The sequence below is a fragment of the Chamaea fasciata genome, unplaced genomic scaffold (genome assembly GCF_029207755.1).
Source record: "Chamaea fasciata isolate MVZ Bird 193981 ecotype frontalis unplaced genomic scaffold, bChaFas1.0.hap1 SCAF_6, whole genome shotgun sequence".
Classification (NCBI taxonomy): Eukaryota; Metazoa; Chordata; class Aves; order Passeriformes; family Sylviidae; genus Chamaea; species Chamaea fasciata.
Window position 1 is genome coordinate 58,408,085 of NW_027094091.1, and position 17,414 is coordinate 58,425,498.

At 38.3% G+C, this 17,414-nt stretch overlaps 1 protein-coding gene across 3 annotated transcripts in view; it reads left to right on the plus strand.

Annotated features, from left to right (window-relative positions):
- LRBA (LPS responsive beige-like anchor protein) overlaps positions 1-17,414 on the plus strand; it is a 364,153-nt gene that overhangs the window by 174,088 nt on the left and 172,651 nt on the right. For all 3 annotated transcript variants that reach the window (XM_066186497.1, XM_066186498.1, XM_066186496.1), the window contains one exon: positions 15,407-15,531. In XM_066186497.1, the coding sequence (XP_066042594.1) occupies positions 15,407-15,531 (125 nt within the window). The remainder of the gene's footprint in view (positions 1-15,406; positions 15,532-17,414) is intronic.

Here is a 17,414-nt window from a genome sequence, read left to right on the forward strand (position 1 = left end):
AGATTCTATTAATGTAGCCTGAGAGTATTAACTGTCTCTGCTAGAAAATGATAAAGAATGTTAATTTTTTTTCTTGACCATGTTTAAGTGTAAACTGCATTATTTTGTCAATGTGGGAGGACTGAAAGGGGCATGCTACAGATTTATGGCATGCTGGAATTGGAATTAAAAAAGAAAAGAGTAAATTACAAAAAAAGAGGGAAACAAAAGGCCAAATACAAGAGTCTAATCCTTCTGATTATGATTTTGCAACAAAACAATAAAAGTTTAAGTAGCACAGTGTCGTAAAATCCTTAATGCTGCATTCCTATTGATATTGAAGCTTTGAAGACTAACTTCAAAGGAGGGTGAACAAGAGCAAAAAATAGATATAAAATAAACAAAAAAAATTGACAAGCTTGGTTTTAGAAGTCCTTTTGTATGTCAGATCTGGGAATATTGACCCGTTACTTGAATGGGCTTTAAGGCAACTTCCTTATTAATGATCCTTAGAAACACAAAGCATATGGCTGTGGGTAATAGTGTACTAAAGGGAGGGAAATGCTGTTACACTGTGCAGTGGTGCTCGCAATGCAAGAATACTTTTTCTTTTTGAATAAATGAATATATAATTTTTACGTATATATAAACAAACAAAAAAAATGAAAACACTGAAACCTCAAAGGGTTAGTCAGTGGAATTTTTTTGGTTTTTTTGCCATTAGTATTTGTGGGGTCTGTTATGTATCTGTAATGTTGTCTGGTTCTAAATAGCTGTGTTAAAATTTGATTACTGAAACAATATTTTCAAAATTATGAGCACGCCAAATAACCTGCATGAGCACCCTCAGTACCCTAGGAATGCAAATATTTTTTGTTCTTAAACTTTTAAAGAATAAGAAAGCTGCAGGATTCAACCTGAATGTTTACTAGTCCTTGATGCACCCTTTAAAATAAATATTTGAGGGATTGTCATTTTAAGGACAGATGAAAGAAAGGTCATATCAAAACTGTGAACCAGGGCCTGCAGTTTTCTCCAATACCCACTCTAATGTGCTTTGTGCCCCTCATCATTCATTTTAAAGAGTTTTTATGTTAGGTTGGTTTGGGGTTTTTTTGTATTTCTGCATTGTGCTCCTGAAAACACTGTCTAGCTTTGCCATGCTGTAGGGTGTGCCAGATTAAGGCAGCAGGCTCCTGATTCAAATATTAAAAGGCAGCATAAGCGGTGTTACCTGTTCCTGCTTAAAGAACCTCGTAGTGACGTCATCAAAAAGCATTTTGTATTAATTCATTTGGTAACTTCCATGAAACCTTTGCTGCTGCTGCTGAAGATCTTAAGATGTGATTTTAGCTGAGTGATGGTTATACTTATTTTAAATATTTTTTTTTAGTGGTAAGGTAGGCGAGACATGACCTGTATGATTGAGATCTTTGCTGTTTCAAGGAGCAGCTGCAAGATTACTTCATGGCAGGGAAATTTTGGAAGTGGAAACACTGTGTTCAGTATTCACATACATACACGACATTCACCCCTTCTCTTCTGAAAAATAGCAAAGGAACACCACACTAATATTGTGGGACAGGATTAAGATTATGAGGATTAAGATTATTATTAAATTTTCAGGGAGCAGTAGAAACAGGATCACTTATATCACATTGTCTTAATACAGACATTATAGAAGAAATATTCCTCCCCCCCAGCTTTCTTTCTGTTCTTGTCTGATTGCATTTTCTGTCCCATTAGTTCTTCATCAGATTTCTTTTCTGACCTTCTATTATTTTCCCAAGTTTTTGTCCAGCCAGACATGGTTTCGCCCCTCTTTCACTACTCTGACTCTTGTCCAGCTGATTCCCACCTCTGTCCTCTTTTCTCTGCTTGATCCCCAGCAGATGCATAATCCCCCCCCTCTCACATATTTGTCTTTCATGACTTCCACATCAAGATGCTTTCTTTGGTGCCTCATAGGCTCTTTGTCTCTCCTGTATCCGGTGAAATAATTTTCTTCTTTTGTGCTGCTTGTGTTGTTGGGGAGATAGCACTGATGAAAGATAACCACAACTTTCTTGGTCTCGATCTTTCTAGAGTAGCCACTTCAGAGAAATGTTTTTGTAGAGAGAGAGAGAAAGTATTTCAGAGAGGTCTTTTTAAAATTATTTTTGTTATTACCATTTGTTTGTAGTAGATAAAATTCTGGACGAGTGGAATTGTTCTTTGTTGGTCTTTGGGATTAGAGCCTGTTTGTTGTGGACAGAACCCAAGACTGTTCTGGGTGGGTTTGATGCACGTGAGGCCACAGTCTGGGTGTGATGGGGGCAGCCTGAGAGGCACAACCCAGGGAAAGGTGGGCAGCATCTTCAAAGGTGTTTTGCCATCAGCAAACACGTACTGAATGTATATAGACTGTGGACTTCCAAAGCCTTCAGCAGGGCCATGTTTGGCAGCTTTGTGCAGAAACAGCCAATGAAATATTTTGGACAACAACTTCTATGTGAAAAATGAACTGAAGTTCTCTTAACATATCTGACTTGGACTTGACAAGTTTTATTACCGATTAATAAAATATAGTAAAGAGAAATCAAAATTTCTCCTCCAAATCCCGTGCATTGTGCTGTAATTTTTGTGATGATTGCAAGTCTGTCTCTGTTCCCCTCACTGCCTGCTTCCCTCATGGGAAATTTTGGGGGAAAACACCATCTTGCAGCGATTAGTATTGAAGATTGGTTACTTCTATCATATGGTTTGGTAAGTAATGCTCAGCTATTGCTGTGATTTGCTGCTTGCCCATGTAGCTTCACACATGTATTTCATTTCCAAAGTTTAGCAAAGTTATTCCCTATAAAGGGGGTGAAAGTCTAGATGAAAGCCATCCCTTTTGTGAAAACCATATTCTCTATCCCTCTTAGTGACTGATACAACAAAGTAAATTTTAATGGTGCATGATACTGAAAATGAATCCTGTGACCTTGAGAAGTTATAGCAGAAGATCAGGTTTTATTTGAGTCCTTTTGCCATTGTTTGCATTACTTTATCTTTAATTTTTAGTTGCAAACTGTCGTACAAGTAGCTTTGTGTATATTCTGTACTTGAGACAGTCCAAATTGAAATTCCTAGTCACTTCAAAAAACATGAACAAGTTTGTGTGTCAATTAATGTTTTGCATTCTTTCTAGGGCTCTGTTCATGAAAATATTAGAATTTTTACAGCAATGGAAAACATTTCATTTTATCTTAACCTTGAAATCTCTTACAAACTATATCGGCTTTTTTATTCTGAAAAGGAAAGTGAAAGCATTCAATTTTCATGATGAAATGAAACAGTCTTTTCTTGATTTTGACTGTCAGTCTGAATTGACTCTTCTGTCAGGAGAGAAGCTAATTGCAAAAATCCCATGCTTTTCAAGTCTGTTACCACTACTTCTCCTCGTGGGTGTTTTCTGTGATGGATTTAATAGGCTTGGTAAAAAAGGCTTCTTGAAAAAGTTGTATTACAAACTGTACCAAAATATTTGAGCTCTTCAATATTTTCATCATTAACTACTAAAAAAATGTTAGCTTATTTCGGCAGGGACAATACATGGTTATTTCTAAAGCTGAATAATGGAGAAAGGTGTGACTAGAGATAATTACAGATGCAGTTTATATATGCAGGAAGGAGATTGTGTTCAAGGAAGAAAATGTGCATTATGGTGCAGTACCCTTAAATTATGCTTATAAGTATCTGTGCCATAATTTAAGAGCGGTATGGTCTTAAATAATCTTCTCTGAAGAATTTACATAAAACAAGAATTAACGTCTCCAGCAAAAAATGTGGAGAATTGTAGGGTTATTACAGAGAACTGTTCTCACATTTGCATTCCAGACTTTAAATAGGAAGTTTATGGTTTTGTTAGAAGTTTCTTTAGTACCTAAAGGATTTTTCTTTTCAGTGTCCCAACTGTAGCTTTTTGTGAACATTAGCAGTATCACATACTACACAGATACTTGGTGGAATTCTGTAGTCAAAAAATGAAGATTTCTGGAGAACTCTTTACCTGGGTGCTGAAGGGACACTTTAGAACATTCTCAGTAATGGGCAGAGTTCCACGTTGTTGTTTTTCACTGCAGTAGTTCTTCCCAAGATTGGGGATTGAGGGCACTGATACTTAGATTTATTTGAAGTCGCTGTGGATGAGTGCTTGGAAGAGAAATACATTAGGAGGAAGGAGTATAAATAGACAAGCCACATGAGACTCAGGAAATCCCCTGAGCTGAAAATAGTTGGAAACTGGCAGAGTGCTTGGGGAGAAGTTGTACACGATTGGATCGATCTTGCTCTTTGTTAAGCCGCCACTGACATTTTGGGATGCAGAATTTTAGGTTAGACCTTTGGTGAGAAAAGGTACAGACATTCCTGTGCTCTTTCTATCCTTTGGGTGCATTCATGTCCCTCTTCTGCAAGGGACAAGGAGCCCTTTGAGTGGTTGATGGCACGACTGCAGTGATGGGGTTTGCCTGCTGCCCTGTGTGAGTTACTCCGGAGCCCCTGGTTCTCCTCTTTGATGGGGAGTTTCTTGGTGGTGCTGAGTTTTCCCCTTGGGAATGACAGTGTTGTTGCCATTTCATTCCCCTCTGTGATGGGATTGCTGTGTTGAGAAGAACAGCTTAATATTGAGAAAGTTGTTTCAATGTTAGGAAAGAACCTAAAGAGGTATGTTGGTTTTCCTACTGTTTTGGTGGTTTGTGTGTGTCGTTTGGTTGGGGGGGTTTTTTTGGTGAATTTGTCTTAAAAATAAGTGGAGTAGCTAGATGAAGAGAGACAAGCAGAAGACTTGTCAAGAGAGGTAATAACTGAACAAGAAATTTCATTCTTTTAAACATGTGGATGCTAATGCAGAGGGGAAAAAATTTTGGGTGTTATGCTCACGCCTAAATCACCAAAATGAAACAGGAAGCATTTCCTGGTTTTGTTGCATCTTAAGCTTTCATTTTCCAGTCTTTTTATCAATGCTGCTTTATAATGTTGCATTTAACATTTAGTATTAGTCATGAGGATAAAGTAGGAACACGTGGAGGAAAGAATATTGTAATATCTCTTGTATTGATTGCTCCAAGTGTTTGTTACCAAGTTTTCTATTGCTACATTCTATTTCTCTTGGCTACCTGTGGAAAAGAAGTTGCATCTTCTCAGTTAGCAGCTTCTGATCTGTCAGTGTCCAAGATTTTATCCTGGGCTAAGCCCTTAGATTACTCTATCAAAGGAACCTTGGGTGGTTTAGCACTTTTAACATTGCTCATTCTTTACTGCCAGCAGTCCTTTGGTCGGTTTTGTAACGTCGGTAAGGATAGCTTCCCCACTTCTGTTTTGTAAATGTCATGAGGGCTTCACAACCTTCCTGACCCTTAGGGCATCAGCGGATCTCAAGAGGCAGTTCAGTAGCTTAAATAGTTTTGATAGGACCCTGTCAAGTAACAGTTTTGAACTTGGCTCTCTCTGCAGCGCCTATGAATTGCCAACCTTTTGTCTCCTGCTGTCTCGATCACATATAATAGAAGAGAAGGTGTGTTTGCAGGCTACCGTTTCCTTTATTTAAACCTTCAGTAAATACAGAATTGTCTGTGTGGTCCAGGAAATGGTGCTTCATCATAATTCAGTGCTGTGGGGTTTTTTTAGAGATAGTTTGCAAGGCTTTCAAGGGAGACATTAATTTAATTACTTGAACCTTTTTAAAGGGAGTTGAGTCCTGTTGCTGTTTCCTAAGGATGCTGTGCTAGTATGGAAACAGGAGTCTTGCACCATGTGCTTCTCAGTGGTCTTGCTGCCTTGTGCTTATGGTTTCCTGTCTCAGAGCACAGTACAATGTTTGCAGTTACTTCAACTCTCTCTTACATGTGTTTCTGCAATCATCACACAATGAAGTAATTTCCCAGATTTTGCTCTCCTCAGATTTTAAATCCTGAATTAAATCTCAGACAGAAGTATTAACCTTTAAATCAAATCATACCTGATTTTATTTGATTTTGATTGGGGTCTTTTTTTAAAAATTTTTTTATATATGCTTTCATTTTAATTGTATCAGAGAGTAGAAGAAATGCAGTTGATATTGAAATTGGGTGTCTCTAAGGCTTCAGTATCCTAACCTGTAATCTGAATTGAGAATTCCTTTCCCAAGGTGCTGTCTAACAGTAGCCAAATGTGTTGTGAACCTTAGAGAATTGCCTGCTCCCCCTTGCATAATTTCAAGCAGAGGTACAAGGATGTTCAAATTCATTGGTGATTTAGCAAGAGGTTGAAGAGGGAATTTCCTTGTGTCCCCAGACGCACTCAAATTCTGTCCACAGTAAAAAGATAAAATTAATGCATTTTTTATATTTAGGCATTTAGAGACCTCAGGGAGATTTTTCTTCTCTTTATTATTCTATGTTAAAAAAAAAAAAAAGTTGTGCCTAAGTCTCAGTCATCTTTGTCTTTCCTCTCTACGGTGTTTGTTGAATTGCTGGGTTAATTTGGTTAATAAATAGTAATTTTAACTTCAGAAAACCCAAACAAAGCCAAACCAAATAACCAAAAGAAAAAAAAAATCTGTCAAAAAATCAAGTAAAACTCCTCAGTTACTGTAGACCTCTCTGGCAGAGGACTCAGAAAAAATATACACATAGGAGGAAAAAGCCCCCAAACTTCCTGTAGAAGAACATAGAGCAGAAAAGTATTTATTGAATCAGAGGGGTGCACTATTACATTTTTATGGAAGCAAGAAAAGTATCCAGCTGTTAAGAGAGCTATAAAAAAAAGATACAGGTTAGCCACAGCTCTTAAAGTGTAGATATATGGGAGTGTGATTTCATCCTGTTTCTTCTAGAAGAGATGAAATGTTTGCACCAGGTCAAATCTTAGAGTTTTGGGAAAAGCTTTACTGTAATTCCTGTGTTTAATACTTTTGGGGTCAGAACAATGTACAAACAAAATCACAGAACTGACCAGATTTTCTTGTTTTGGTCAAAAGTTGATCTATATTGTATCCACAAATGCTGAAAGATGATGATGTCAAATTCCAAGCTACTGGAAAGAATTAATTTTAATCATAATATTTCAAAGTACGGTATTCCTCACAGAAAACCTGCTGTTGCTGTAATTAGTGGGAGAATAAATAGTTACTTTCAATGCATGTGCTTAAGGTGAAAGCATCAGAACCAACAGGAATGGCTAAGGAGATTAAGATTGAGCTGGTTTCTTTGTCATATTGTATTCTTCAACATTTATTCTTAGAAGCAGTTGCTCATTTTGGCAAGGAAGGGGTGACCAAGTACTGCAGACTAAAGTTCCTGATTATCAGACAAACAGCAAAAAACTTCCAGCGAGATGCAGTGTACCTATTTTTTGAATATTGTGGGAATTATTGTTATTTTCAATATGAATAGCAGTTTATGGGGTCTGTATGAGCTGAAGTTACTTTGCAAAACGAATGTTGTGGGCTGCAGTCAGGGGTAGGATGTGCGAGATTTGCAGAGATTGTTGAGCAACTAGGCCAAAGCATCCGGCTGCAAATTTGTTATACATTCGTTCTTCCATGTCTAAATCATGTCTGAATTAATTTTGCTGAAAGCCAGAAGAAAGTTTTCATGTTAACTTCTGGTAGAAAAGTGGAGTAGTTTTCATTTCAGTTAATTTATAATTAAGCTTGACAGAAATCCAACACGGATTGAACTGTGTCTCATGGTGACATCTTTGGAAGCGCAGCTTTATTTTAGACTGATCATAATAAGATCAGCCTCAGATAAGATAGTGATTGCAGAATACATGATTAGATCTGTACCATGTACTTAAGTGGGCCCTCTTTGAAGTATCAGTGTGCCCTGGAATGCCAGCACTTCAAAGAATGCTCCAAAAAGCCGGGACTGTGGTTAGCTACCAAGGGGTTAATAAAGATCAAAGAAGAGCATACATAAACTCATCCATAAACAGAACTGTTTTTAAACTGGAGGTTAATAACACCATTATCTAGGACAGCAGCACCTTAAAGGTGGGCTTGTCTTCCCTGACATGGTGCTTTATAATGCGTAAAGGGAGACTGAAACATTTATAGTCAACATTTTTTCTGGATTGCTTTTTAAATGGGGAATTCAAAGCTTGTCAGTGCAGAAAAGAGTCTCTGTGATATCTGAAATTGGCGTTGTTCTTCTCGTTTTCTTTACATGCTAGTTAGGTGGGAATGGATTTTTGGTATTCTTCCTTGAAAACACAGAAATCAGGAGTCCTGGGCAAGGAGTTCTAGCTGAGGTGCCTAATGAGACAAAGAGATCATCTCCTATTTACTGTATAGAAGCATACTAACAGCATTTTAAAATGCAAAATCTAGGAATTACAGATCTGGGCTGTTTGTACTGTCTTGTTTATATGGGGAAATAGCATGACACATCTGTTAAGACAGGCTTCCCTTGCTGACATTCCCTTCTCCTCTACACTGGAAGCACCTGAGGTTTAAACTGTACAAAGGTCCCCTTCAACTGTGCTGAGTCCTCAGAGGTCTGTGCTGAGTCTGTGCACGTGCTGTGCCTGAAGTTCATTGCCTGCTTTTCACATCTCTTTCTTCTGAAAGACTCAAAGGAGAATGACACCACTCTCTCTCCAGCAAACCCCCCTCCACATCCACCTTTTGATAAAATTGAAGTACAGATAAAGGCAAAGGTCCTTTTAGGGAAAAAAAAAAATCCTTTACAGACAAAGCCAAATGTTTTCTTGGAAAAGGGTTAGGAGAAGTATATAGACTATGCTGATTTAATGGATTACATTAGTGTTCTGCATAATGGATATTATGCCAAAGAAGTTGTACTCAGTGGCCTTGGGCCTTTGTTATGACCAGTTCCTGTTACTGCAGCAGTAACTGTGGCAGAGATTGAGCCTGCCTACACATAAGGGATTTTTTCTTAAGGATTCCTAGGTTTTTTCTGTTTGTGGAAGTCTCCTGAAACTATGGAATATGAATGTCTGTGTGTGGGGAAAATAAGGATAACATAAAAAGGCAGAGACTTTGTTAATATTAGAGTATGATTACGTGATATATTCTTCCTCATCCTTTCGTTCCGTTCTCTCACCTGCACATCTCTTTCCCTTATTTTTAGTCACCTGGTTGCTGGTGAGGCTGCAAGGTGAACAGGTCACTGCTATAAAACAGAATAAAACCAATGAACTCTAAGAATCCCAGCTGGTTACTGTGATTTGGTTTAGACTGGCCACACAAATGCTTGTGTGAATGCAGCTGAGAGAGGAAGAGTTGAACTGTAACAGGTTGTGCCATTGAAGAACATATAGGTAAAGTAGGCAGCATTTCCAAAGATCTCAGTGCACTTATCGGGATTTAATTAATCTTTAATGTCCTGAAGTAGATACACTGTCAGTGAAGTGCTGTGAAATACACACAGAGTGTACCTGGCTGAGTTTCATTTTAGCTGCAGCTTTGACTTAATATGAATCAAATCTTTTCCTGTGTACTTTGGTAGTACAGGCAAAGTGGGAATCAGGTAAGGAACCTGATTTAAGGAAAAAGTAATTTTCCCTGCTGCATCAGCACTCGGATTTGCCACAGGGCAAACACTTGTGCATGGGATTTCTGCATGAAATGTGGAACTTGGTACTCAGTGCTGCTGAGAACTTGTCTGTTAACATCAGTGTTTGCTTTGCCATCATCAAGGTCAATGTTTCGTTTTCCAAAGTGTGTTATATATTTTTGATTATGTTACAGGTCAGTAATATATCTAGATGTGTACAAAACATTTTTTTAGGTAAGTGTTTATTGACATGTGATTAATAGTGTGATCTGGTGTAACTTGTTTTTAAGATCCCAGTTTGTGGAAGCTCATTACAAAAGGATTGAATTGCTTCAGAAAATGTTTCACTTTCTGAAATTACGTTTTATCAAGTCAGTTAGTGGAAATACCTTGCATTTTACTATTACATACAAAATATGAAATATTTTAAGTTAATATTCTGGACATCCAGTTGAATGCAATGGAAATGCAATGGATTTAAATTTGCAAGTTCAGCCTCTTACTTTACAAGATGCCCTGCAGTCTACTGGAGGTACTCCACCAAAGGTTTTGCATTATTTTCCAGAACTTCAGCACTTTCATCTTGGGATTGGCAATCAAATCAATGCTGAGAGATTAACAGATTGAGGACAGCCTTGCCCAAATAGACTTGGGAGTGCTGTTGGAGGAGAGAGTGAACATGACCCATCAATGTGCACCCAGCCCAGAAAGCCAGACGTGTCCTGGGCTGCATCCAAAGCCCCGTGGGCAGCAGGGGAGGGAGGGGATTCTGCCCCTCTGTTCTGCTCTGGTGAGAGCCCACCTGCAGTGCTGCATCAGCTCTGGGGTCCTCAACATGGACCTGGTTGGAGTGAGTCCAGAGTGCCATGGAGTTGATCAGAGGGCTGGAGCACCTGTCCTGTGAGGAAGGGCTGGGAGTTGGGGCTGTTCAGCCTGGAGAAGAGAAGGCTCCAGGGGAGACCTTATAGCACAGGCCAGTACCTAAAGGGGCTACAAGAAAGGTGAAGGGGAACTTTTTACAAGAAGATGGAGTGACAGGACAGGGGTAGGTGGCTTCACACTTAGAGGTCAGGTATAGATTAAGTATTGAGAGGAAATTCTTCACTATGAGGGTGGTGAGGCACTGGTACAGGTTGACCATAAAAGTTGTGGATGCCCCATCCCAGGAAGTGGTCAAAGCCAGGCTCTTAACAACCTGGTCTAGTGGAAGGTGTCCCTGCTCACAACAGGGAGTTTGGAACTGGATGATCCTTAGGGTCCCTTCTAACCCAGACAGTTCTATGATTCTGTGATTCAAATGCAAATGTTTATTGTTGGGTTTTTTGCAGGTTTGTTTTTTTTTTTTTTTTTTGGCTTTTTTTGAGAAAAATATTTGTGTCTGTTGCAGAAAATGCCTGATCTGAGTTCTTGAAACATTTTACATGGAAACAAAAGTTACCTAGATGTAGACCAAGAAGCATTCCTGAACAGTGTTAAAATAATCTGGCTTATCTTTCCTTTAAAGTTGGGCACCACTGTTTATGTTTTTTTGGTTGCTTTTTTGTGTAATTTAGAAGGAAGACCTTATATTGTGCTTTTGATGAGCCATTGCAACCAAAGTGTGTGATAAATTGTAACCAGAAATTGGAGTAGACATGCAGTTGGTGATGGAGAAATCGTGGAGCTGCCTTCTTTCAGATTTCCTTTCAGATCTGTACCACTTTTCCTGATGCATGAGTGGTGTTTGCACTCTGTTTTTGGCTGTCTATGAAACTAATTTAGCCTAAGTCTCTGTGTTTGAGCATTAGGAATTTGAGCATTAGGAATTGTCATCACTGATTGATTGCCTTGTGATGGTCTTAGTGAAGAGACCAAGGATTGATTAGGTTTGGAGATTGACTCACCTGCTTAACTCTACAGTTAGAGTTCTGACAAGCAGTGTGCGATCTCAAAATTTACCTTGGTATCTTCACACAGGCTTCTCTGCTTTTAAGTTTGTTGTGATTGCCTTTCGTGGAAGTGGGTTTTCTTGCCTTTAAGGTTAAAAAGCCTTCTAGATGGAAGAGATCTTTTAGAGCTCTAGCCATCCTCTGTCTCTGAAGATTTCTATAGCACTGTGCTCTTTTGCCGTTCTTTAAGTTTCTTTTTTTTCTCTTTTCTGTTCTGTATTTGTTTATTTGCTACCTCACTCATCTAAGGATCTGAATGGGGGCTTCTGTGGTTTGCTAAAATCCATTCTTAACTGGTAGCTTGAGTGCAGCCCTAAGACCTCTCAAAATGTTCCTTTTGTACGTTTGCCTTTTCTTTCCTCCTCCCTACCTCACAGTCCCTTTGCAACTCACACTGGTGTGTTGACTGTTTCTTTTCTGGGATGGCACAGTATCTGGAAATACACAGTGGGCAGGACGTTACAAGAAGTAATTCTTCAGCAGTTGCATGATCCTCTCTCATTGTTCTCTGGTATGGCCTAGATTCAGTTTAAATTTACAAGGGTATGAGGGTTAATAGGTAGTTTCCTTGCCTAAAATACCTTTGTTATGACACTACAATAAAACTAGCACAGCAGTTGGTTTGTTTTGTCTCCAACTGTCCTAATCTTTGAAACTGGTAGGAAATACAGGTTTCTTGTTCTGGGAGTGGAGGTAAGTGAGTATTTAGACTTTTCCTCACTGCCCACAGTGAAGTGCTTTTTCATGACACAAAATCCTGAGGAAACGGAGTGTATTGGTCATTTAAAATTGAATCTCATCTCTGTACAGTGAAGTTAGATGCATGGGAATGAGAGGAAGGTTTTTTCTCAATTCTGTGTACATAGCCTGATAATGTGGGAAACTGTTGGAAAAATGAAGCAATATAATGATTATGCTATTTGAATAAAACACTTAATAGAAAAGCTTTGTTTCTATTCAGTCAATATTGTTACTAAGGAACCACTAATTACTGTGTATCATGTTGGAGGGGGCCCTGACAAATCTATGCAAATAATATGATTTATAATTCATAAATCCCCGATCCCCTGGGCGATGTTGCTCTTGCACTTAGACTAATTGAGTACTTATGTTCATCGATCCAGTCCATATAGCACCTTTAGTCCATATGGCAGCCTTTACTGCAGGGCCAGGAGCTCCTGTTGTCAGATGTCCGCTGTAGATGCTGTAGTGTCCCCAAAATCTGTGTCCCTTGCCCTTTGCTTCACAATCCTTCAGTCTGCCAGCAGTGAGTTCTGCCCAAATCAGAGCAATATTTCTGTGTGTCCTCCCCCTGGCTGCAGAGGTACCAAGCATGGTACAGCATTGCCTTTTGGGGATGGGACTGCAGTGGTTAATTGCCCTTACTAGTAAGGCAGTGTGCTGGAGTAGCTGTTTGATGTACTGGTTTATATTGGTTCAAAAATGCATTTTTCCCAATAGCTGCTCACAAAAATGACTCCCTTGTAACAATTAGTCAACACAGGTGTTTATTTTTGGCTTTGTGGGGTTTTGATGGATGTTTTTCTATGTGCAAAGTGTAGATAGTTTTTTTTTCCCCTCATAATGCAGTGGTTGCCAATACTTACAAATACTAAAATACACAGTCTGGTAGTGGTTACGTAGTTGTGTGTGAATAATCAGTGCACCACTGAAGGAGATAGAATCCTATGCAAATTTCGTATGCAGAACTGAAAATAAAAGCAAGGGACTAAAGATATATTATGTTTCAGGATAATATTTCATGCCTGATCATTGTTACCTATTTTCCTAATAATTTTAGCATAGTTTTGTAATGCGCTGTAATTGTAATTGTTATCCAGAAGAATGGCATCACTTAATTCTATCAAAACTGCGGCAAGGTAGATGAATGACAAATTAATAATTTACCATCTTTGCATAATACTGTAGCCCAGAACATCAGAAGGATTGATGGCAGAAGAGGTTAACAAATTTTAGCGGCTTCCATTAGCTTTTCGTTGTCATATGTTTGTGGTGCCGGCTGAAATAAGCTTTGTAGGAGATCCCAGTCCAGGGAACTAATTACTCGTGCCGATTGCCACCCTGATGAATAGACCCTCATTGTATCATTCCCCTGAAGACGAGGAGCAGGCTGTGATTCACGACTGCATCCTGGCTGATATTTGATAATAATTTTAACAGATAAATGTAGGAAGGCAGAATGATGAAGTGCCTATCCATGCTCTACGACTATCAAAGGCATGCACATAGCCAGCTGTGTTCTGCCTTTTTTCTATAATCACTAATGGAGGATTTTAAGTTTTTAATCAACCTTTGAATAAACCTGTATCTTCCTGTATGTTGTAGTTTTTCTTTGGTTAATTATTCCAAAATCATTGGGTCTTATAATCAGAGCAGCCCAATTTTAGTGTGACTGTAATACAGACAAGTGTGAAAATAAGATACTGGGGAATTTGATTCCAATACTTCGGTATTTTTCTGAAATTAAGCAATTAGGAAGATGAAGGCTAACACTGCCTTTGGTGTTAGAAATAGGCATAGAATTTTAATGAAGAATGCAAAGACAGTCTCCATTTTGATAAAATTATTTTCAGTCTAAATTTTTGATATCTACAAATCACGTTTGAGGGTAGTGTTACGCAAATCATCCTGGCTTTTGTTACGACATTTGTTTTACCTTACTTTACTTGGTTTACCTTACATAAACAAATTTCTGCTTTTGAACATCAGAACTACGAATGCAGATACCAAGTGTTTTTAACATTGTGATCTGTAAATTAGTTGTGCCTATTCATTTGTCAGTGTTGACAGGTATACTTTCTATTAGCTCCTGGATCAGAAATGGAATATGTATGTGTGTTTTCATCTATTGTTTTTTTAATACTGGCTCTGTAAACAAAGTCCACGTTTTCAGGGTATCATGGCTATTCTATGCCTCAGGTATCTTCTGTTTGTTTATTTGCCACACCTGAAATTGTCATTTTCTGTACATTCTCTGGGATAAAATACTGTTTTACAGTGGCATTCATTCATGATCATCTAAAGAGATAGTAACTGGCACTTATATATGACCATATTAAAAAGATCTACGTATATTTGGAGCGTAAAATGGAAAATAACAAATTTGATATAACCTTTTCTAGATGTAATTTTTAAAAGTATGCTTTCTATGTAGCAATTATTACACATCATAACATGTAGTTTTTAATTAAATGTAAAAACACAACTACATAAACCAGAAATGCAGTCTGATTTGCTCAAAAATAGATTGCTGTTTCACTCTCCTGGAATGGTTTATTTAAAAACAGTAAATGGAAAAGAAATGCATTTTCTCGTGTTGTTCTAAGCCTCAGGGGCTAAATGTAATGAATATTTTAAGAGATTATTTTAATTAAATTCCTGCACATCTAAACAGAGTAATATTTTATTATCACATACATAACCATGTAACTGAGGTATTCATTAAAGTTAACACTTTCTGGACCAAGAATTCATGGCATGATTTACTGACCTTGTGCAAAAAGGCACAAATTAGGAAGAAAAATGAAGGGGGACAGACTTTGATTAATATAGGTAATGCTATACCATATTTATAATAGCCTTTTCCCTATTCTGGTTTATAAATGCAGTCACTGAGAAAGGTGCCCTGCTGAGGCTGAAATGAGGCTGAAATCGGAGCACATGCCACTAGAGTGTGGGGAAACTGATCACACTGTCAGCAATTCATTTCAAAATGATGTATTTAGTGCTCATTTCACCTTCCAAGAAAAAAGGGAAAGGAGTTCCTTAGACTGGAAGGTGATATTGTTATTTTCAAGGACATACCTAAGTAAAAGATTGCAGAAAGTGGGGGGGGGGAGGTTGGGGAAAAAAAAGGCAAAAGCAGCGCAAACAAGGAGAGCTTTATGCAGAAATTCAGCGCTACCATGCTGGTTGATAATTGCTAACATATGTGGCTCCTCTGTTTCATTGTAGTCGTCCTCGTGAGTTCTGGCGCCTCGACTACTGGGAAGATGACTTGCGGCGCCGGCGACGATTTGTGCGTAACCCCCTCGGATCGACACATCCTGAAGCGACACTCAGGGCAGCCGGAGAGCATGGTCAGTGTAAAATCTGCCTCCTGCCATCAGCAGCAGGTTACAGGCCGTGGTGGGAAAGGCTGGACCTTGTAGGATGCTAGCAAATGGGCCCAGAGCGAAGGGAGGCTCCCGGCGTTGCGTTTCAGGCGCGTTTTCCCTACAGAGGTCACCTGGCCGTTCCTTCACGGCAGCAGCGCTTATGTTTGCTGAGCCCCTCTCTCCATCTCAGCTGGGCTGGCACGTTGTGCATAGCTTGCATACAGCAGTTACAGTCCTCACTAGGCAGAGGAAAAGTGGATGCAATTTTGCCATTGATCCCTGGACAGACTTCCGTGTAAATTACCTGCTTATACTTCAGTATAAGTATCTTCTTCAGAAGAATTTTTCCTCTTCAAAATCCACACCAATTATTTCAGTTAGCATATATCTGCCTGTTGTTACAGATAAATTGAAAGAGAAATAACACTTCTACAGGTTAAACTGTACCTTTGCTAAAGTGCTCAGGTTTTTCTGCAAGAATTTGAAATGGCAAAAAGAGTAGCAAATGCTGATGTGCAATGTATTGCTCAGGCAGCAAAATGGTAATGACCATTTCTACCTGGTGATTTTAAGAAAAGGAGATAGGCTTTTTTTGCAGTTATTAATCCTCATTTCATAATCTGGGATCAGTCAGATATAAGCTGCTACATCCATTCTAGAGGGCAATGTACTTACCAAAGTAATACAATAGTCAGTTTGAGAGTTCTATAGTTAATCAAAATGTAAACAAGCAAACAAAACCAGTGAACTTTGGGGTTTAGTACAGAATTTTATGTCTTTGCTATCTAATGAGGGTAGACTGACAAGGTAGAAAAGTCTTGTACTTAAAAATAATTTGCTTATCATTAAAGCTGAGTGCCCTTCACTTTGAAGGCACAAGTCATGAGCAAATAATTTAAATTTAGTTTGGGGTTGATTTTTTGTTTTCTTTTTTGGCTTGTGAATACATATGCCCACAGAAATTGTGTTGGGGGGATACATTTTATGCTAATTTTTGATTGTTAAGAGTGTTGTATGAATACAGAAGAACATCAGTGTCATAAAGTTGGTTTCCATCAGGCATCTTAACCTCTTGCACTTAGCCTTAAAGAGCCATTTCTGGGAGAAAATGTCTACAATATGTCAGCTGATATAATGCCCAATGTGACATCAGTCCTCTGAAATAAATGACCGTACAGAGAATAGTCAATAAAATGATCTGAAAGCAATGTTTGTAGAGCCCTACATCTTTGACTATAGAAAGAAGAACAAGATGTAGAATTAATTAGCCCACTTTTTGCTTTGGGGGTTGTTGTTCTTAATACCATATGTTGTTCCTATACCATGGACTTTAGGGCACAAGGATTTTTTCTGTGTAATACTCCATGGATGAACAACAACATCCCCCCCTTTAATATTATGTGTACTTTAAGTTAAATAGATCTTGTCACAGTTTGATGTATTCTGGTTGTATTTTCATATTTAATCTTTATGCTGTTTATCAAAATTTTAAGAATATCTTTATTCTTACTGAAAAATATTCAGAGCAACTATTTAAATTTGCATAACTAATTCTTCCACAAGTAAAGACACAGTAATGAAGTTATTCATATTTCATACTAATGTGATATTTTCACTAGTCCATGCTGTATTTCAAGGGCTGTGGCTTGTAATCAGTTTGTAATTGGCAGGACAACCATTTTTGTCAATACAAAGGAAGAATGAATAAAAGTAGCCCTATTTCAGAAGTAGCTAATAAGCATAGCTGGTAACTAACTCTGGTCATTTAAATAGACCTAATTGTTTTCTGTCTGCCTTTCTATTCAGATTTTGACATCTTTAACAGTCTTCTATTGTGTTTAATTTCCTGATGTTGTTTTATTCCG